The sequence below is a fragment of the Cyprinus carpio genome, chromosome B24 (genome assembly GCF_018340385.1).
Source record: "Cyprinus carpio isolate SPL01 chromosome B24, ASM1834038v1, whole genome shotgun sequence".
Lineage (NCBI taxonomy): Eukaryota > Metazoa > Chordata > Actinopteri > Cypriniformes > Cyprinidae > Cyprinus > Cyprinus carpio.
Genome location: NC_056620.1, coordinates 20,572,661 through 20,594,168, shown reverse-complemented (window position 1 = coordinate 20,594,168; position 21,508 = coordinate 20,572,661). Strand labels below are relative to the sequence as shown.

The window sequence follows — 21,508 nt, the reverse complement described above, 5'->3', positions numbered from 1 at the left end:
AAATCTGCTGATATGCTTATATTTCGTCCTTATTCACACACAAATTCATACATATACTATGTAATTTTACACATTATTTTTAAATTATAGTTAATTGGTTTGGCACGTTGTTAAGTCTATGAAATGAGCACGTATTTATTTAAAAACTAAACAACACACATTTATCTGACGACTGTTTTTAATATGGCTTATGACCATTTTCAGTCTTTCATAGTGGATTTTAACTTTTAATTCACTTAAATATAAAGTGCGTTCCCATCCTATTAACTAACATTGATTTTGACATTTATTGTTTTGATATAAAGTTAATGATTGTGGATCAAGAGGGCAAACATTCAGATGTTACATCTTTGTGACAGCACCAACCTCTTCTGACCTAGAAATGAACCTTTCATTCATTAAGAAATGGCCCAAAACACAAATGAATCATATCAGACAAGTGTGTTGAGCTGTGTTAGACTCCACTATAGTAGGCCTATCAATGACTTAACATGAACATGATAACTTAAACGTGTATTAATTGATTTGTCTTCAAGCTTAGCCACAATATTCACTTGTAAATGTCGCCATCTTGTGGCATAATCCTATTATACTAAAGTATTTTGTAATTTGAGATAAATAAGACACTGTTCAAAGTCGTTTTAGACTTGCCAGCACTAACTGGTAATACATAGGCCTATAGAACCAAGAAAATACAATTGAACGCAAATACCCACATTTACAAACAGGTCGCGTGATGCCTTGTAGGCTAAACTTACCAATTAAAAAAGTCACCAAAATATTCACCTTATTTCGTAATATGCAGGTCGACGTTTACAGTGTCCTCAACAATGTTTTCATTTCTACATCCGAGTTGCTCGTGATGAGTAGTTTACCGCCCTCAGGATGTGCGCATGCTCAATGCGTCTGGTTTGCCGCCTTTAAAAGTCATTTTTGATGGCGCGCGCCAGGAATGAAAAAGAATTATTTCAGCAGCTGATCAATGATCAATCATTTCATTTTATATTAAACACCGTTATGATAAATGTCACATTTACATTTTTAAATAAATAAATAAAGTTTAGTAGAGTATTGTAATAATTTATTAACATGTCGTTGTTACCATGAAGGACAGCATAAATTTTCTTCAACAATGGGTAACTTAACTTTTTCGATATAAAATGGGAAAATCATGTGTTCATCATAACAGTCTCTTACTCTGAACTTTGACCTTGAAAGTTTTTTAAGCTAATAAAATGGTAGGATACTACTTTTTAAATCAATCTTGTGTTAAAATGCAGAAAATACCATCAGCATTTCTAGTCTCACTTTCCACTGAGTCTTTTATAATATGCATGATGATGCACACGAAAAGAACGTGCAAATACAACATGCAATCTTTCTCCAAAAACTCAACGGTTGACAGGACACATCTGTTTTTAGTAACACTGTCTTTTCAGGCTTTCAGAAACACTGTGTGTTCATGCATGCACTCAAGCATGAAGTATTTTCCGGCATTAAAGGAATGTGTTCAATCAAATAAACACAGAGCAAACATTTTTTATTCAAGGAATTGTGATTTCATCATGTTATGCATTACGTCTGTCAAACATTAGTGTTTTTCTGTGCAATAGGGAGCAATGAATGTCCTAAAATCTTCACGCTGTCTTCTGCTGCTAACCATACTCATCTTCACCAACCTTTCTTCTGCTCTGGCCGGAAAGGTCCTGGTTTTCCTGTGGACGGCAGCCATTCGGTCAACATGAATATACTGATCCAGGTCCTTCACTCCGGAGGTCACGAGGTCACTGTGGTGCGAACAGCCAGCAGCTGGTAAGTCAAGGAGCATGCACCGCACTACAAAGCCATAACAATGACCCTACCAGAGCCAATAAGCAGATTTCTTCATCTCCTTCCTGAGCAAAATGCTTGAGATTTAAAACATGGAGGGTCACCGATTGCATTCGTGCAGTTCTATTGGCAGATGTTGAAGATTCTTTACGGAATGCATTGGCAAGCAAGTCAGCTGGTTGTGGAAATTTTTCGAAAACCCGGTGTAGCTATGTTATGTACGCCGCGCTTCGTAATTTTTGTTTGTGCGTATGTTGCTGCATATGAGGGACGTTATGATTTAGTTCTTATCGATCCAGGTCTAACTATAGGAGTGCTGGTGGCTCATAAACTCAAATTACCAATGGTTTACAATGTGAAATGGATCACTAAGAAGGGCACTTTATTGTCACGCCTTTTCTGGTTTCTTATGTCCCAGCCGCTTGCCGAACTGCATGTCATTTGGAGAAAGGCTCAAGTAGGTGCTAAACACATGCATAGACCATTTTATTGTGAGACCAGAATGTGACAAACCAGTTGCAAGCTATTTTGGACCTGAAACCGATTTCTACCACTTGCTGCAAGGCAAAGATATTTGGCTCATGAGGTTGGATTTCGTCTTCGAGTTCCCACGCCCAACCATGCCCAACGTCATCTACATCGGAGACTTCCAATGCAAGCCCTCCAAGCCCTTAAACCCACCCTAAAACACGTGCATTTGTCGCTCACGGTGAAGCGAATAGCATTTTTGAGTCTATCTACTATGGGGTTCCAGTGGTTGGGACGCCCTTGCTTTTTGACCAATTCGACAATATGTTGCGACTCAAGGTATGAGGGGCCGCTAAGGTTCTTGACATCACCAAACTGGACAGAGAGAGCTTTTCGGGGGCAGTCTGAGAGGTTTTACATTAGCCGTCGTACAGGGACAACATGCAACAGCTGTCAAGGGCTACACAAAGATCAGCCTATACAAGCGCAAGACAGCGCCCTCTTTTGAACAGAGTACGTCATGCGGCATAAGGGAACTGCTCATACAGACTCTGCCGTGGTACTTTTATCACTCTTTAGACGTGATGGCATTTTTGCTAGCAGTGGTGTTGGCAGTAGGAGGAGCTGTGGCCCTTATAATACATTATTTGTGTTTTAGACTGTGCAGGAGACAGAAATCAAAACGTGAGGGATGCAATGATAAACAATAAGTAATATTTAGGAACAATCTCTTTGAAGCCTTTATTTATTATGTATTACAGGTGTATTCTTAAGGCAAGGCACCCCAGATGAATAGGTTAAAAAATTAACTAATAGATCATACTTACCCCTTTGATTCCATTAAGAATTGCAAAAAAAAAAAAAAAAAAAAAAAAAGTACTACAAGTTTTCTGAAAGTTATGTTTAAATATGCAAAGGAGGCATTATCTTATTAAATATGCACTAATAAAACTTACATGTCAAGAACAGAAATCTGAACACTGGATAAAGCCTTTTTTGGATATTTTCTGTCCACTAGTCTGAAACAACTGTTTATGAAAAGCCAAAGAGCACAAATTGACCAATGCATGAAAAAAGCATACCTTTAATGTGTTATGTTGTCTTATCATAATGCATGCATAATTGCTCACTAAATTAATATGTTAATGATGAATAATAGTCATAACAGCAGTTATAATACTGTCTATTTATGGTTATAACCTTTAAGAGTATGATAATTATGTATAACACAATGAACACCATGTTATTTTAGCTTATAATGTATTATAATTCCTATATTTGTAATATTTAGATGTTGTTTAGAATCTGCACAGTATCTTCCTAATTTTATGAGTGCTTTGTTACTGCTTAAAATAAAGCGACAAATTAAGTTTTCTAGTAAACAACTGAAATGGTTTATAATGATAAATAATAATTGTTTAGCAGTTGTCTGCTTTTCATAAAATAAAAAGGCTTGATCTCCTTTTTAAAAAATCATAAGATATTATGAAGTGGTTATAAGACATTTAACCTAAGGTTCAATTATTTTAAACATTGTCAAAATACAAGACTTTCATTATAACTATGGGAACCATAATGCATTATAACTTGGATATAATGTGTTCATTGTGTGTTATAAAAACATTGCGCTCTTAAAAGGCATAAACACATATTGTTAGGTATTGTAATGTATTATAACCGCAGTTATGTTTCATGAGATGATGCAACAGATAATAATGGTTTTTATAAGGCATTATGCATGCCATTACAAATATCCTTATAATGAATTAAAAACAAGCCTTCAGTATTTTGTTTAATGTTTTTTAGATTTACGTTTGTGTGAACAAGTTGCTGAGCATTTTCAAACTTCAAAAACATAGCTGTAAACTGACATACAACACCGGAATAAAGTCTAGCAGGATCTGTAGGGCACTCAGTATTTTCAGTAAGCCACAGTATATTCAAATCATGATCACAAATCGTGCATTTTAGTGTGTTGAAAAATCACACACCCACTGCGTGTGTATTATGTACAGTAATTACATCATTGTGAACCACATGAACTTTATACATTCAAAGTTTACTTTAAAGCAACCTCTCACTCAAAAACTAAAAACTGGGTCATCATTTACTCACCCTCATCTCATTTCAATCCTCTGTTCTGCAAAACACACACAAAAAAAACTATTTTTAAGAACATCCAAACAACAACAATTTCAAAACATCTTTTTTAGAAGAATGAAAGTCTTACAGGTGTTAGACATGAGTGTGAGTAAATGATGACAGGATTTTAATTTTTGAAGTGAACTATCACTTTAACTCATCTGGGATAATGCAAATGCACTCAGTCCCTTAAACTACTCTTCCAGACCACAATGTACACTATAAAGGGTATGAGGAGGATAGGCAGCAGTGTGGATATGAGCACGACTCCAGCCGGGGCGTCGGTTAAATCCTCTTCATTGTTACAAGAACTGAAGTACTGCCGGTGTATCCTCACGAACAGCTGCTCCACCACAGGATTAGGGTAGAAGCACGTTGCCAAACTACATACATACTCAATACACTCAGTTAACTTGTTATAGTTTCTGGACATAGGAGAGAGAGAGAGAAACATAAAGTTAGCTGTGTGACAGAAAGAAACGTGTAATCACACAGGTTTACAAAAATGTACACTATGAAGGAGTTGGAAATTAATGTGTTAAACTGATCAGAAGTGACAGTAAAAACTTTGTTACAAAAAAAACCCTGTTCTTTTGTACTTTCTATTCATTATAGAATTCTGATGTAAATTGTATCACACTTTCCCAAAAAAAAAAAAAAAAAGAAAAATATAAGCAAAACAAAAACAATAAAATTAATTCTAAATTACAAAAATGTGTCAAATTATTAATTAATGATGCTGAAATTTCAGCTTTGCATCACAGGAATAAATTATATTCTAAAATATATTCAAATAGAAAACAGTTTTAATATCTCACAATACAATTACTGTATTTTTGATCAAATAAATGAAGTTTAGTTTCGTAAGAGACTTCTTTCAAAAACGTTAAACATATACTGACCTCTTTTGAAATATAGGCAGTGCTACTGTTTATAATGTTATAATGATACTGTCCTAAAGTGAGTTGTGTGACAGAAAATAGCAAAAAAAACCCTAATCACTCTGGTTCACAACAACAAGACAATTTCTTATCTATGCTTATATAGAAAATGGAAATGTCTCTCATTGTTCACCAGGAAGTCTCAGTGTCCCTTAAACAGCCAGCAATCAGGCTTCAAGAAATATCTTTCCCACACATCCTTCAATTGTTCTATGACCATTTCCTTTCTTTGTGCATATACTATGTAGATAAGCAACATTCAGTAGAACTTGTACGTACGAAAAGATATATAAACTTAGTTTTAGAGTGTGATACACATGCAAAAATGCATATGATTTTTTTTCATGTAAACATTTATGTATATACTTAAAAATTCAACCACAAGACATATAAACAGAGCATTGTTTGGGCCCAACTTGTGATTAACATAGACGAGTACAACAAGATACTTCTCTAGAAGTTTCTCCTTTTAAGTAAAGTCAAAGTACTCGAGTTTTAAGTACTCAAAAAAAAAAAAAAAACCTCTGGCTTACCTTATCACCATCTCCATATTACACCAATTCTCCTTGCCCAGTTCACTCATGCTGTCATGGAACATTTCCTTGCACTGTCCACCATAATGCGTCAATATCTCTTCATCACAGTGACTGTAGTGTTGAAAACCTTGAGTCTGAAAATTCTCTGAGTCACAAGAGATTTGTTTAATAATTGATACTGACAAGTGATTTAGAGAAGTCTAGTACTCAAACATACAGCGTCATGATAATCTCTTACCATTGTCTTCATAAGTGACGTTGGGTCTCGCTGAAAGAGTGAAAATGTCATTATGAATGTCAGCAGTGCATGTGATGAAATGATGCAAGCATAAATAATGCAGCCATTATGTACCTGTGCTAAAAGATTTGTCCTGTTTTTGCTGTACACTTTCATTTTTGTCTCTTATCCTCTCATCTGGAGAAAAAACATTACGAAATGAGTAAATGAAGTTTTAGCATTCCTATTATCAATGCAATTCAATATAGGGTGAATGGACACTTTATGAAAAATTTGGCATTTAAAAAAAAATTAAAATATATATTTTAAATATATAGAAGAAAATAAATAAATATTATATTAAAAAACAGTTGTGTCCCTCTTTAACTGTATAAACCTCTACCTTTGTGAATTAAAGTATTTTGATATAAACAAGTGTATTAACATCAAAATTGTTTGAGATTTTTTTTAGTGTGTCTAGAGAGAAAAATTGATATCTTATGGATGTCAATTGTCCTTCATTCAAATTACAATCATATAAATACCCAGACAATGTTATTGCTCAGAGGTTTCTCTTTCATAACTCATGAGACTTCATTGAAGTATAATCTTTGACTCATCCCAAACTTTCTTAACTAAAAAAAGACACAAACGAGACAATGCTGACATGCAGCGAGAATGAACATGGACATCGTAGATGACAAATATTTGAGTTCATATCGAAATATCTCACGTTTGATTGCAGACTTTGGTATCTTGGCAAATCTGAGCACAATTTGAAACAATTTTAGATTGCAATTGAGATTTCTGGGAAACCATACTCCATGAAAAAAAAAGTAATTGCAACTTTTTATCTCACAATTCTGATTTAAAGGGATAGTTCACCCACAAATCAAAATTCTGTCATCATTTACCCTCATGTTTTTCCAAACCTATATGAATTCATTTCTTCTGGTGAACAGATAAGAAGATATTTTGAAGAATGTTGGTAACCAAACAGTTGCTGGTAGCCATTGACTTACATTGACTTACATACTAATGAAAAAATACCATTGAAGTCAGTGGTTGCCAGCAATTTTTTGGTTACCAACATTAATTTTTGTGTGAACAATCTCTTTATTATATCATAATTCTGACCTTTTACCTCGCAATTCAGACTTTTTAACTGTATTCATGATTTTATGTTTAAAAAGTCACAATTACCTTTTTTTTTACATTTTGTGGTGAAAACAGGCTTCCAACAGGATTGCTATAGTTTTCTCAGAAGAATATGTGATAGCAGGTGATTTTGGCAAATCTAAATTTTCTCTCTCTGTTGATGTCTAAAAGAAATAACTACTATTTTAAAGATTATTTTTTCTTTTTCAGAGATAATTTAGCAGTTTGTCCCTTACCTTCAAATGCTGTTCTGTTATCTTGCGTCGTTTGACCTGAAAATAGAAACAAATTATGATCATCTATGTTGCTACCAGACATGCTACAACTTCATATAATCAATCTATTCTATTGTAAACAAGTTGAAAGCTTAGTGCAACAATAGTAAAGTCGATGATTCATAGAAAAGCTTGTAATGTGATTTCATGTCTCCTAGATAATATCCATAAACAATAGTAATGGCATTGCTGATTTTAATACGGGGAAGTCGTGGCCTAATGGTTAGAGAGTCGGACTCCCAATCGAAGGGTTGTGAGTTCGAGTCTCGGGCCGGCAGGAATTGTGGGTGGGGGGAGTGAATGTACAGCGCTCTCTCCACCCTCAATACCATGACTTAGGTGCCCTTGAGCAAGGCACTGAACCCCCAGCTGCTCCCCCCCGGGCGCCGCAGCATATGGCTGCCCACTGCTCCGGGTGTGTGTTCACAGTGTGTGTGTGTGTTCACTGCTCTGTGTGTGTGCACTTCGGATGGGTTAAATGCAGAGCACAAATTCTGAGTATGGGTCACCATACTTGGCTGAATGTCACGTCACTTTCACTTTCACTTTTTTCACAGATACACCCATGCTTTATCTTAGATCTTAAACTAAAGATCTCCTACCACAGATCATAGATGAATCCAGCAAAAGCAAAAGTAATCCAGAGAGATAAAGCATTGTGCAAGACAAATTATAAATGTCAACTACATGGAGTGAGTGAGGGAGCTGTTGGATGAATAAATGGACGTGGGTTAGCTGTGGCTGGAGCATTTAAGGGGAGAAACAAAAGAGGGAAGGAACACAGGGAAACTGTGTGTGTGTGTGTGTGTGTGGCTTAAGAGAAAACATCCCACCCATTCTCATCCATTGGGAGTTCGCGGATAGTTTAGGATGAGACATTTCTTTGGAGCTCCAGTTAGTGGAAATAGGAGTGCAGCTTTTTGTTTGCATATTGGAGCCAGAGCGAAGGGAGGGAGTTTCCTCAGTGGACACCGGGAATTATACAACTTAATTACAGGATTACATGATTCCTATGCTAACTCCCAAATGGCTTTTGAACTTCCAGTAAGTGTGCTTTAATATCAGTTATGTTTTCATTAACATGCATTTCATTAACAATGGTCTAGTAAAAAAAACTAACAGCCAAAAATATCATTTCACAGACTTTTCGACTGTGAAACTCAAACCATGAATGATTCAGAAGACGAGTCTGCAATTTCAAGTCTTGAACTTCATAAGTTCACAATTTCATATTTTAGTCGTGGACAAGCTACAATAAAGGAATTTTTTTTTTTTTTTTTTTTTTTACCTGACTCTTTAGTGTGCATTTATTTGATCAAGTTTTTTTGGCAAATTGGATGAAAACCAAGGGTTTTAACAATTTTTGTACAGCCTCCAAAACACATCTATGTGTTGAAACTTTGCATGCACAGCCATTACCCTAAATGAAAAAAAAAAGGTTACAAAAGTTTAAGAATAAATAAATAGTTTAACCATTTTCAAGCAATTAAAAAAATTAAATGTGATGTCCCCAACACAACAGGAGGGTTAAAAGCACATGCATTCTGTATGATTGTTGTGAAAACTTTGTAAAACTGTTGGCGTGATAAACATGCTCTATTTCCGATCTAGAATTGACCACATGTTGACTAACCTGTGTTTTAAGTTCTGTATCGTGGTTTTGGGGACATATTTCATTTCCGCTCCTACTGTGTGAAGAGAAATGACAACAAAAAAGACTTTTATTATTTAGTGTTCTCATTTTACTTTCATTAAATCATAAGTCAATCATTTGACTGTGTCTTCATTTCACTCTTTAAACTAAAGGTTTCAAAAGGGGTTTTTGGAGTGATGCCAAAGAAGAATCATTTTTGTTTTCTCAAAGAACCTTCCAGTGAATCTTCATTTTTCTTAGTGTAAAGATCATTTAAATAATTTAAAAGTTTTCCACTATAAAGAACCTTTTGTGGAATAAATGTTCTTGATGTTCAAGGTTCTTAATGGAACCAATAATTACAAAAAATAACCTTTATATTTAAGAATGTTGTATTGAAAAATAGTCGTAAATCATTTTACCACAATTTCATTCTAAGGGAATTCTTGTGGTTTGCAGGTGTGACTCGAACTGTAGAGTTTTGCTGCATTCTTCGATTATACTTTCCTTCCAGACTGACACCTTTCATAGTTTCTATCTTTATAGAGTGCGCTTGCAAAATTTCCATGACCAGTGCCAGTTAGTCTCTTGTAGATTGCAATGCGTATAAAAAAAGGGTACATAATGTACAGCAATTGTTTTTTTGTTCTTTAAAATGGCTCTCTTATGTTCAACCCTGTTCACAATTATGTGATGTATAATCTGGTGTACACAAAGTATTCTGAGATAAATAAAGCTTTCTGTCAACATTATAGTGACATGAATATTTACAAAGATCAGGGTAATCCAACATTATCATCAAGATGAGTAAATAAACTTCACAAAGTGAATTAGGCAACACAAAAAACTTCTGCATGTTTTTATACATATGAACAGCTAAAGATGTCTAACCCTCATAATGAAATGCACATGGAGTGCATTTATGAGCAAAATGTTGCAGAAGACGAAAGATTATGAATATGGAATGTATATTCTTATACATTTGTTGGCTATGTTAATTTTTAGGTCTTCCTGTAGACAGATTTGTAATGAAGAAATGCAATATGATTGCGAAGGAGCTTTTCCGTAATCACTTCTGTTAAATTATGTCTCAAATTCAGATAATATTAGGTAATAAAACACAACAGCTGAAACTCCATGATGCCACCAGCACAAACAGCAGGATTTAGTCATTTTTGGCATGCTGAATTGCAGGATCATTGCAAAAATATGAACGTTTCTGATGACCAATTACAGCTTTTATGCTTTAAGCAGTACAACGGACAGCTCAGTTCATACGTGATGCAATGCAAGAAACTATAAATTCAAGAAGATACAAGAATATTTCAGAATTTTCATCGCCAACTCAGCAGCAAAACATTGTATTTTTAGTGTTAATGCTGTTTTTCTACATCCGCTCAAATGCGTGCCATAAGGGGATCTCCAAACCCAGACGTCAATATTTAAACATACAACTTGCGGCTGATTTGCGTGAGGTTGCATGCTGTCTGCGGAGAACATATACGAGAGGTAGACATGCAACAGACCTGAAACACTTTGTCTAAAAGGTCATTTACTATCAACAAATCAACAGAATATTCATAGCCTACTTTTTGTTTATATAAAACCAAATAACTGAAAGAACTCTTGTAATTCATCTATTTAAAGAATATTTCAGAATAAAGGTTACTTTAAGTAAATGAGCATGACTGCTTATCTTTTAAAAACTGTCATTAAATCAAAAAAAGTATGGGTTTAAAACTCTGAGATTACAATGAATTTTTCTTTTTTGTATTTAAACCATAAATAAACATAAACAAAAATGAGCTATAATATAGAAACCAAAGGAATTCATGGACATTTTAGCAATTCAAACTATGGTTATGTTGATAATAGAATTTGTAATCAAAAAATGTTTGTGTTAATTTTTTTTTTACAAAATAGAAGCACACTGAAAAACTATTTTCAAAATATTTTCACATTTCACAAATAGTTACAAAGAAATGACAATAAATTAAACGTGAAATTTTTGAAGTAGAAAGACTTAAATAGTATTTTCTTGTAAAACTTACTCCAATCATCTTCATTTTTCTACTTTTTAAAAATAAAATCAGTATAGAAACAATTTTCACTCAGAAATTGTTAGTAAATTTCACAAATAATCACAAAGAATTGGCAACATGCAATTTTTAAGTAGAAAGACTCAAATAGAATTTTCTTATTAAATGTACTGCAATAATCTTTGTTTAATTTAATTGTTTAATAATTTTAGTGCTCGGGTTTGTTACATTTAAAAATACGTCTATACATATATTGTTTTTATTATTTCTTGGTCACTTATTAAGATGGACAGCTGTGGAGATTCTATCACTGCTGTAAACTGTGATTTCTGGCTTGAAGCTAACAACACTCCAGGCACAGTGTCAAATAAAAAAAACAGGACTTGTCTCTGCAAATAACTCACAGGAAATGTGCTATAGCTAGTTTGGCAGTGCTGCCACTACCAAACATCTGTCATATCCTGTCACATACTACCCAAAATGCTGCCCGACTGATCAATATCTTTATTTTGAGCACAGTTATCTAAATGGCACCCAGTACTCTGAGAAAACAGTCCCATGTGTGCATGTCTAAATGCTTTCAGCGGCCCATATGTGAGGAAGTACTCAATCTGCTGGCAGATACAAGATAAAAATAGAAAAAAAAAATTGAAAAGAAAAAGCATAAAATGAACAAACATAGCACAACTCAGCATGAGAAAAAGTGCTGATCTGAAAACATGGCATCTTTCTACAGCAGGGTGTGAACTTAACACCCACAACCAGTCAAATGTAAGCACACTGTGGGTAATTTTGCTTATTTGTGTATTTTCGGTGACCTGTAAGACATCTGATACTGACAAAAATGAGGTGTTTTTAAATGTTTGCATGTCCTTTTAGAGTTAAATTCATCTGCTAAATAAATGTCTTGAGTGAACTTAAAATGATGCCTTCACTGATCTATGATTAATGCTTTCAGAAAGTTTTCTTCAGTTATGTGGTCTTGAGCATGTGCCTGTAATGTATTAGTGTGTATGTCCAGATTATTGAATTTCTGTTGTATTGCAATGACTGATCTATGCATTTTCACTCCATGTACACTTTCCAGGATGGGACAATAAAGCTAATTGAACTGAAATTAATTGATATATATTATACATTGATCACATAAACACTCACATGAAATAAAACTCTTAAAATGTCTTTAAAAGCCATACTCAGTCCTCGACACTTGGTACGTGAAGCACGATGAGGCTAACAGTCATCTAAATGGCAATTCTGACAGAGGAACAAACCCAACTTGACATCACAAGATTAAGCTTACTAAACATGAAAAAAATAATAAAATCTGCCACTACAGTGTACACACAACCGGAAAATGATCAACTTTGTTTTAACCCAAAAACATATTAAAAAACTCATTATTTACTTACCCTCAAGTTATTCAAAACTTGCATGAATTTCTTTCTTCTGTTGAACATAAAAGAAGATATTCTGAAGAATGTTGGTAACCAAACAGTTGATAGTAGCCATTGACTTCCATAGTGTGTTCTGCAGAAGAAAGAAACTCATACAGGTCAGAAACAACATGAGGGTGAGTAAATGATGACAGAATTTACATTTTTGGGTGAACTATACTTTTAATATTTATCCACTATCCCTTAGTGTTTGAAGGGCAAATGGGACTGAACCATACAATTAAGTTTAATTTTTCATTTTAATTTTTTAATTTTTAATTTTTATTTTATTTATGTGCATTAATCTAACCTGCTATGTTTGTGGGGTTAAATTGTCAAAAAAAAAAAAAAAAAATCACACTTAATGATAAGTAATACAAACATTTAATATAAAAGCTCCACTAAGATGCATTATGTGTGTTCCTGAAATTGTAAGTGAATTTGAAAACAATATGAAGTAAATTTTTTAGCATAATTGACATGATCTAGAAACATATTTCAATTTAGATTTACATTTAACTAGAAATACCAAGCAGTTTTTTTAATATATATATATTTATTTTTGAGCAGCTATATATATATATATATATATATATATATAATATATATATATATATGTATATGTATAATATATATATATATATATATATATATATATATATATATATATATATATATATATATATATAGCTGCTCAAAAATAAATAACTAAATAAATAAATAATCATTTTTAATTGGGTCACAGTATAACACTGAATTTCTCACCCTGAGATACAGTCTACAGATGTCACCAACATTGTCTCTGCATAATCGTTCAGATTGGAAATTGTCCAGTTGCACCAAGTGAGCATACTTCCTGTGACACTCAATAACGCATCTTGTACCGAGACAAAATTAAAGCGTTGCACAAAAAAACAGCTCATAAGAATTTAATTTCATTAATACTGCTATCGACTTGATTGCAAGCATACACACAACTTATTTTTAAACCACATAAAGCAACATAAAAGATTTGCAGAGTGCAGCAATTATGAAAAAAAAAAAATTGCATTAAAAAATGCATAAAAACACAAACTTAATACATGAATTTACAAGTGCTTCATTAAGAATTGTATTGAAATCAAAGTGTCCATATATGCCATAGGCAAGTGGTTTTTAGGTTTTGTGTGTGTGTGTGTGTGTGTGTGTGTGTGTGTGTGTGTGTGTGTGTGTGTGTAATGTTAACGTGATTAAACTCTCATTTTGTTGTCATCAAAACTTTAAAACTCAGTTAGCAGCCTTTGGTTACTGCCAACAGCAGCTATTTTCAATATTGTGAAGTGCAGAAGACTCGACTCTTAATAAAGTTTAACATTGACATTCTTGGAACAGTATTTGAGAGCCTCTAATGCCATACAATTATCTTCCACAGGCAAAACAAGGTCAAATGTGATGTGTGTGTGTGTGTGTGTTTCGAATGCACTGTGAACGGCATGCTTCAAGTAAACATTGTACCCATCAACGATCTGCCAACCACAGACTACTCAAAACAAAACAGAGAAACGGGTGAGAAAGAGAAAGGGTGGAGGGCATTGTGTGAGAAAAAAAGAGAAGATGTACTCTCTGAGAATCACTTGAATTTCACGATCCTCTTCAATATTTACTAAGACTGAATTACACACAAAGCATGTACACAAAACAAAGACATGAATAGCCTACATAAAGGATTGTGTTCAGTTAACTATTATTATTATAAATAATTAATGCAAATTAAGTGATCAGCACCACTGATACTGACTGAACATGATCCTGCTTATTATATGGTTACTTACTGAATAAATGGGCTTGAATATTGAAATGCAATTTTATTAGATGTCCACGGAACGTTTTTGAACAGAATGCTTTATCTAACAATGTTCGGCAAAGATACTGCTTCTCGTTTGCAGGTTTAAAAGCTTGTGGTGTTTTGGTGCAACACTCAGACACCCATGCAGAGTCGACCTCAGATTCCACTGATTAAAACCAACAATACAACCGCATTATAACCTACCTGGTCTCTGCACTTTGGGGAACTAGTATGACTTTCTGCTGAACTCAAGACCAACCCAAGAGAACCAAACCATTTAAACAAACATCTTTCAAGCCAAACATGTTCAACTGTAATTGGATTTTCTGCAAATAACAATATATATGTAGAAATTATATATATATATATATAAAACAATACAATAAAAATGTTTACTAATAATAAATATAAATATAGATTAGTGCTGTTAAACATTTAATCTTGATTAATCGCATCCAAAATAAAAGTTTACATATAAATAGCATGTGTACTTTTTAAATTTATAAATTAAATATAAATACATAAAAAAATGCATGTATATAATACATAAAAATAAAAATATGTTGTTTGTATATTCAATATATTTATATATAATATAAATTATATGAATATAAATATATACATGTAAATATATGTAAATATATACTGTATGTATGTGTATTTATATGTATATAATAAATATACACAGCACACACACATCTATTATGTAAACAAAAACTTTTATTTTTAATGCAATTTGTGATTAATCGTCTGACAGCACTAATATATATATATACAGTGTGTGTGCATGTATATATATATATATATATATATATATATATATATACAAACACACACACACACACACACACACACACACATATATATATACAATTATATATATATATATATATATCTATATAATATATATATATATATATATATATATATATATCACATAAATGCTACAAAACTACAAGAGTTCTAAAGTAGTTAATGTTAAAATTTATTAAAATTAATTCTCAAAAAAAGATGAATTGTCCTTCTGTGTTTGTTTTTTGAGTTTCGCAGAAGAAAACTTTACGCCAAAAATGACCTAAATTATCTAAAGTAAATAATGACCTAAAGCCGCTTTTCCACTGAAATTACCTGGAACAATTTGTCCCAGGAACTTTTTCCCCCCCAGACCTGTTACTGTCTGTGTTTCCATCACAGTCTAAAGTACCGAGAAGATTAGGCAAATAGTCTGGTGACGTGTCTTTAAAAATAAAGAACTACATTCTCGCCTGAAATACTTCTAAAACTACATTTCATGACACAATAACAGTAATATTTTAAAAAAATTATGCAGATACATGGTGGTTGAAATACAATGTTGCGTGAACTCAACCAATCAGCATGTTCAGCGCCAAAGTCCCGCCCCCGAAAGTTCCGGACCTTTGAAAAACTACTACCTCGCAAGCAGGGACTTTCTTAGGGGCAAATTTTGCATTTGAACTTGTGTGGTGGAGCTGAAAATGGCCTGCCAAACGAATTCTGATATTTATGAAACTACAGACAGCTGTTCTAAGCACATCCTTTAAAATCTGCTTATTGCATTATTTAATGTTGCAACACAGAGATAAGTTCAGGTTGCTGAACAAAGTCCTGAAGTCATGTTAACGTAGAGCAATGCAACGTGCAAAGAGCACAGCGATGCCACAAAATTATAAAATATGTGTATTAATTACCATTGATTTCACCATGGTTCACATGCTGGTGACAAATATTAAGCCTTTTGATACCATCTTAGGGTGCTCTCTCAAGAAAACAGCAACCACATTTAAACACGCCTCCTCCTGAGATGTTTACCGGATTCTTTGTGCTTTATATGTTTTGGTGTGAAATGTGGGGCAATGCAAAGTCAGCCAAACAAAGAAGTGAAAGCCCAAATAGGGTGCCAGGCAGAGTTTCTCTCACAGTGACACTGGCCCCCAAACAGCAGAGAAGTTCAGAGAAACCACTGAGGTCTGAATTACAGGCAAAACTCATAACAGCAGAGATCCTGAAGACCTGCACTCAGAGGTGAGTAACACAAATTATTGAATTTGAAACTTTCCAGGGTTTCAGATGCCCACATTCAAAGTTTAATGGTAGACAGACAGACAGATAGATAGATAGATAGATAGATAGAAAGACTGTAATTGAGATAATCAATAATATATAAATCTGAAATAAAAAGATGCTTTCAGTTCTGCATTTATATCTGTGAATTACACTAAAAATAAAATGTTTTATTTTTTTGCAGACATAATATAACATTTTCATAGTATTTTCACTGCAAACACTCGATAACAGTGGATATTAATGTAATATATTTCTATAATTATGTCAATATTCTAATGAAACATAGCTTTGAAATACTAGCGTTTTTTAATAAAAAAAAATATTTTTATATATATTCAGCAGGTGAGTAAATATGATTTATTCCACATTTTCAGGCTTCACCAATCTTTCATCAGAAGTAGTAGTTATATATATTTTGTTTTTCTTTGCTGAAAAAGATTTTATTTCATATAAATTATATTTAATATAAATTACGAGATATCAATGCAGAAAGTTTGATAAGACAATTTATTATCATTAATCAAAATAAATAAATAAACAAACATTGTCCCGAGGAACCAGGCTGCAAATAAACATATAATTTTACCTGATGTGTAAACATTAAAGAAATGGTAACATCTAAATTAACTGGTTTTATTCATGCCAAAAATATAATTTAACATTACTGAACCAGTCGACATTGATTTATACCACAAAACATAACTAATTTTATGGGTTTAATCGGGTAGAAATACCTCCTTAACAATTGTAGGTCACCACTCTTTAAAGTGCTCATTAAAGGGTTAATAATAATAACTTTAATTAAAACGTATATAAAATGTATCGTGTTTTAGTACATATTAAATATTTTTATATGCATACATAATTTATTAAAACAATGCCAAAGCATTGCCACTGTCGGTTATCAAATCAACAACTTCAAAAGCAAACTCTGTTTAAAAAAATTAAATAAAAATAACATGATAAAGTGAACAATTAGGATTATTTAAAGCATTGTTCATTAAAACCCCTTTTTTTAAAATGTATTATGTCTAGAATATTTTTTTAATTTGGTAAACGTTTGATAGCTTACGGTTGTTTCTGAAGCAGACTCGCGAGTGGCTTAAACATGTGATGCAGTCCTGAGTTTCATCGTCACCATCATCATTATCCTCTTCCTTCTCATTACCAGAGAGGCGCACAGGACCCTGTTTATCCAAAAAAAAAAAAAAAAACTTATAAAATAATCTCCCTTCAGTCTGCTCTCCCAACTTCACTTCTGCTCGAATAAAGACTCCGTTCCTCATGAAAGTTTTTAAAGCGCGTTGGCACGCGATGCTGACTGAAAGCGCGAAGTGGATGTCAGATTGACGCCAACGACTGTCTGACTGTGGCACGCGATGAGTATTAGAATGAGTACAATTTCATCCTAGACGTTATTTAAAGATTTTAACAGTGATATTTCGTGCTCTCATTCACCACAAAACTTACCTGAAACTAAAGGTGACATTTCTTAAGAGACGCATCTGGCAGCACCGAGGCGCGAGTTACTATAGTTACTGTGCTTATTGTGACACGCGAGACTTTCAGATCTTGTGTTTTTCTAGCAGGATCACGCAAGTCTTTACTATGAAATGTTAAATGTATCCTAATCGGCCACTATTAGATGTTTAATTTAAATTAAATCCAATTGAATTTCTTTGCTCGACAGGTTAATTAATCACGCACCCAAAAATAATTTGAAAATAGCACCTGATGCTGAGCTTCACAAATACGCATCACTGCGTGCCACAACGCAGGCTATGCACACACACAAGAAAAACGTACAATATCAAAAATCCAAGTTCAAAAACTCTGAATAAGATGCAAAAAAAAAAATAATAATAATAATAATAACAATAATAATAATAATAAAAATTATATATAATATATATATATATATATATATAATATATATATATATATATAATATATATATATATATATATATACATATAGGCCTGTGTACACCTGAAACTATTTTAGGCGTAATTATAAGTAGGCCTAGTCTATATAAATTATATTATAAACAGTTAGCCTGTTAAAAGTAAAGTTATTCGTGACACGGAGATCAAACTGCTTGCTGCATTAAACTATAAACTGCTTCACAAACAACACCACAACTTTCTTAAGCGAAATATCACTAACTAAAAACTCACAAGACTGAATGAATCACGACAAGGATTAAAAAAAAAAAAAAAAAAACAAGCTAAAAAACCTGGCAACTAGTCAAACAATGCAAACCCCAATGAATCCCAAAACAATTTTTAATGTAAACCTTGTATTAAAACAATGCATAAATCAAATTGACATATATGCTGGTTCAATTAAAAAAAAGCTAACAGCTGCACTGTAAAAGATGTGTTTAGGAATAGTTGTTAAACTAAAAATCCACAATAACTGATTAAACATTTGGTTATTTTTCGGCATTATTTAATATAAGAATTTAAGTTGCAACCCTTAGCAAACGATTAATTAGATTTATTTCTGCTTCAATCACCACACAAAGAAACCGCTCAGATACCTGCCTTAATCCCACACGTGAAATTATGAATGACATGACTCATTTAGTCAACTAAGCCAGACTGGTTGATTAAAAATTTACGAAAAATGTGTAATTGTTTGATCAGATAATTGATTGCACTTTGGTGTTTTAAGCATTTTCTAAACTTTATATGAATGTAAACATTCTCAGTTTAGAGATTAGTATTCATAACTACATACGAAACCAGACTCTCAATAGCGCCCTTAGTTGGTGGAAAACTGCAACAAAACAACAGCAACTGACGTCACTTTCACCCTGTGAAGTCTTACAAAAAAAAAAAAAAAGAAAAATCGATTTTTACAAAAAATATAAAATGAAAACAATATTGCACCATTATACAAAATCTAAATATAAAACAATTACATATGTTTTTTATGTTTTGTATCATATTTAGCTTTTATGGCCCATATAGAATGATACAGTATATTGAGAATATGGGAAAACAATTATTATAATTTTTTTTCAGAAGACCAAACTAAGCAAAATTATGCATTTTGGTTCAGTTGTTATTTATATGCGCAAAACATAAGATGAATTAAGATCAAATATACTATCCTTTTACTTGCTAAAGATGATGAGCTAACAATTAAAACAAAGAGTGCATGGAGTAGATTGTGTATAACAGGGTTTTTGGGAAGGTTTTGATCATGTTGATCATTTAGAGGACTAGAAATTCATGCATCAAAGATGATAACCTGATGAACTGTTTCTGCCATGTTTTACAGGTATGGGGAAATTTGATTCAACTACAGATTTAGCATCATTTTTAGGCTCCACTTATGATTATGAATTCAATTACACTGATATGGTCACCGAGGCCAACGTCACTGAGTTTGAAGAGCTGTGTGTAGCCAGCAAAGAGCAGGAGCTTACCATTACTGCTGTCCAGACCACGGTCTTCCTCGTGGTCTTCTTCATAGGTGTACTTGGTAACGGGCTGGTCATTGCCACCTTTGCCCGATACCGCCGTCTTCGTCTACGCTGCATGACCGACGTCTTCCTGTTCTACCTGGCTCTGTCCGACATGCTGCTTCTGCTGACTCTTCCGTTACAGACGGGAGAGACACTGACCGGCAGCTGGGAGTTCGGAGAGGGGCTGTGTAAGCTAAACCGCGGTATGTACGCCATCAACACCTATGGAGGCCTGCTGTTGTTGGCTTGCATAAGCGTTGATCGCTATTTGGTGGTTGTTCGCACCAGGGCCGTGCGGAAGAAGAGTTCTGGGACTCTGTTTTACAGCACACTGTCTGCGTTTGGAGTCGCAGTAACTTCTGTCTTCCTGAGCCTGCCAGACTTGCTCTTCAGCTCCGTGGAGAATGACATGGGTTCAGAAGTCCTCTTGTGCGATATGAAAGTTTGGGGTGATGAAGTGCGTAAATGGAAGCTGTGGGCCCAGATGGCAAAGATTGCAGGATTCTGCATCCCTTGCGTGGCGATGGTGGTGTGTTACGGCGCGATCGGACGCGTCTTGATCAGTGCCGGTGGCAAATGTTGGCGTAGACAGAGGACTTTGCTCCTGATGGCACTTCTGGTGGTTCTTTTCCTCCTGTTCCAGCTTCCTTACACAATGGTGCATCTGATTAAAATATTCACACCCACTCCGAAACACTGTGAAGAATGGACCAAGTTCCACCTTCAGGAAAACATAACGCGCAATCTGGCCTACGTGAGGTGCTGCCTGAACCCTTTGCTCTACGCACTCGTTGGCATCAGATTCAGAAACGACATTATCAGGCTGTTGATGGACACCGGGTGTATGTGTGCCTGTGTGTCCTATATAAAGCCACAGCATGACAACGGAAGCTCCGTTACACCATCGTCTCCGGCTCCAACCATACTTTCACCCTTCCCATCTTCTTACCTGTCTGCCAAGAAAACACCTGCCCTGGACACACCTGCCGCAGACACAGCTGAAACGTTCATTTTTCCAACACCCATATCTGGTAAAACGTCTTCAGTTAAAAGCTGGTGTCATCAATAAATGCACATTCGATTATCTGAAATAAATAATGTCTCATTTTAAAGGTAATAAGTATAGAAACCCATTTACTGTTTGCCACAAGAAGAAGAAAAAATCATGCTTTGGTAAAACAATTATGAGATTAAAAATGTCATAATGTCAAAATGTTCATATGAAAGTTTTATATCAATATTTTGAACTTGAACAATGGATAAGAGACAAAACTGCATGTACACAAAATAGCTTATATGCAAAACAGCTTTATATACAATCAGCAGTATAAAAAATATTCTATGATTTCTAGGAATATTCATTTCCAAACAATTTTAGTACACTGTTAGACTAAGAATGAATAATATATATATATTAGACATATGCTGTAAATAAATTATGCACACAT

General features: G+C 33.8%; 2 protein-coding genes, 1 long non-coding RNA gene and 1 pseudogene across 3 annotated transcripts; 3 read left to right on the top strand and 1 right to left on the bottom strand.

The window, feature by feature from the left end:
- The first annotated feature begins 1,741 nt into the window (after positions 1–1,741).
- Positions 1,742–3,008, top strand: LOC109048479 (annotated as a pseudogene).
- Positions 3,009–3,014: 6 nt separating this feature from the next.
- On the bottom strand, positions 3,015–8,321 carry LOC109048232 (receptor activity-modifying protein 3-like). Its single transcript, XM_019065925.2, has 6 exons — positions 8,170–8,321; positions 7,529–7,564; positions 6,270–6,332; positions 6,156–6,185; positions 5,915–6,062; positions 3,015–4,865 (listed from the first exon to the last, which is right to left on the bottom strand). The coding sequence occupies exons 1-6, from the start codon at positions 8,315–8,317 to the stop codon at positions 4,622–4,624; spliced, it is 669 nt and encodes a 222-aa protein (XP_018921470.2). The 5' UTR covers positions 8,318–8,321; the 3' UTR covers positions 3,015–4,621.
- An 80-nt stretch (positions 8,322–8,401) lies between these two features.
- LOC122142215 lies at positions 8,402–9,339 on the top strand. Its single transcript, XR_006158447.1, has 2 exons — positions 8,402–8,611; positions 8,710–9,339. It is a non-coding gene; the product is annotated as an uncharacterized LOC122142215 (long non-coding RNA).
- A 6,649-nt stretch (positions 9,340–15,988) lies between these two features.
- Positions 15,989–21,405, top strand: LOC109048233 (C-C chemokine receptor type 7-like). The gene is made up of 2 exons (XM_042752205.1): positions 15,989–16,543; positions 19,874–21,405. Exon 2 carries the CDS (start codon positions 19,876–19,878, stop codon positions 21,127–21,129), a length of 1,254 nt encoding a protein of 417 aa, XP_042608139.1. The 5' UTR covers positions 15,989–16,543; positions 19,874–19,875; the 3' UTR covers positions 21,130–21,405.
- Positions 21,406–21,508: the final 103 nt, after the last annotated feature.

What these genes read in the sequence shown, in the direction of transcription:
- LOC109048232 (XM_019065925.2), bottom strand. Translation starts at nt 8,317, where the DNA reads ATGCTCCAGCCACAGCTAACCCACGTCCATTTATTCATCCAACAGCTC. An exon ending in TAACAGAACAGCATTTGAAG is followed by an intron (nt 6,333 to 7,528) that starts GTAAGGGACAAA and finishes TTTTTTCTCCAG; the next exon opens with ATGAGAGGATAAGAGACAAA. An exon ending in CGTCACTTATGAAGACAATG is followed by an intron (nt 6,063 to 6,155) that starts GTAAGAGATTAT and finishes CTTGTGACTCAG; the next exon opens with AGAATTTTCAGACTCAAGGT.
- LOC109048233 (XM_042752205.1), top strand. Translation starts at nt 19,876, where the DNA reads ATGGGGAAATTTGATTCAACTACAGATTTAGCATCATTTTTAGGCTCC.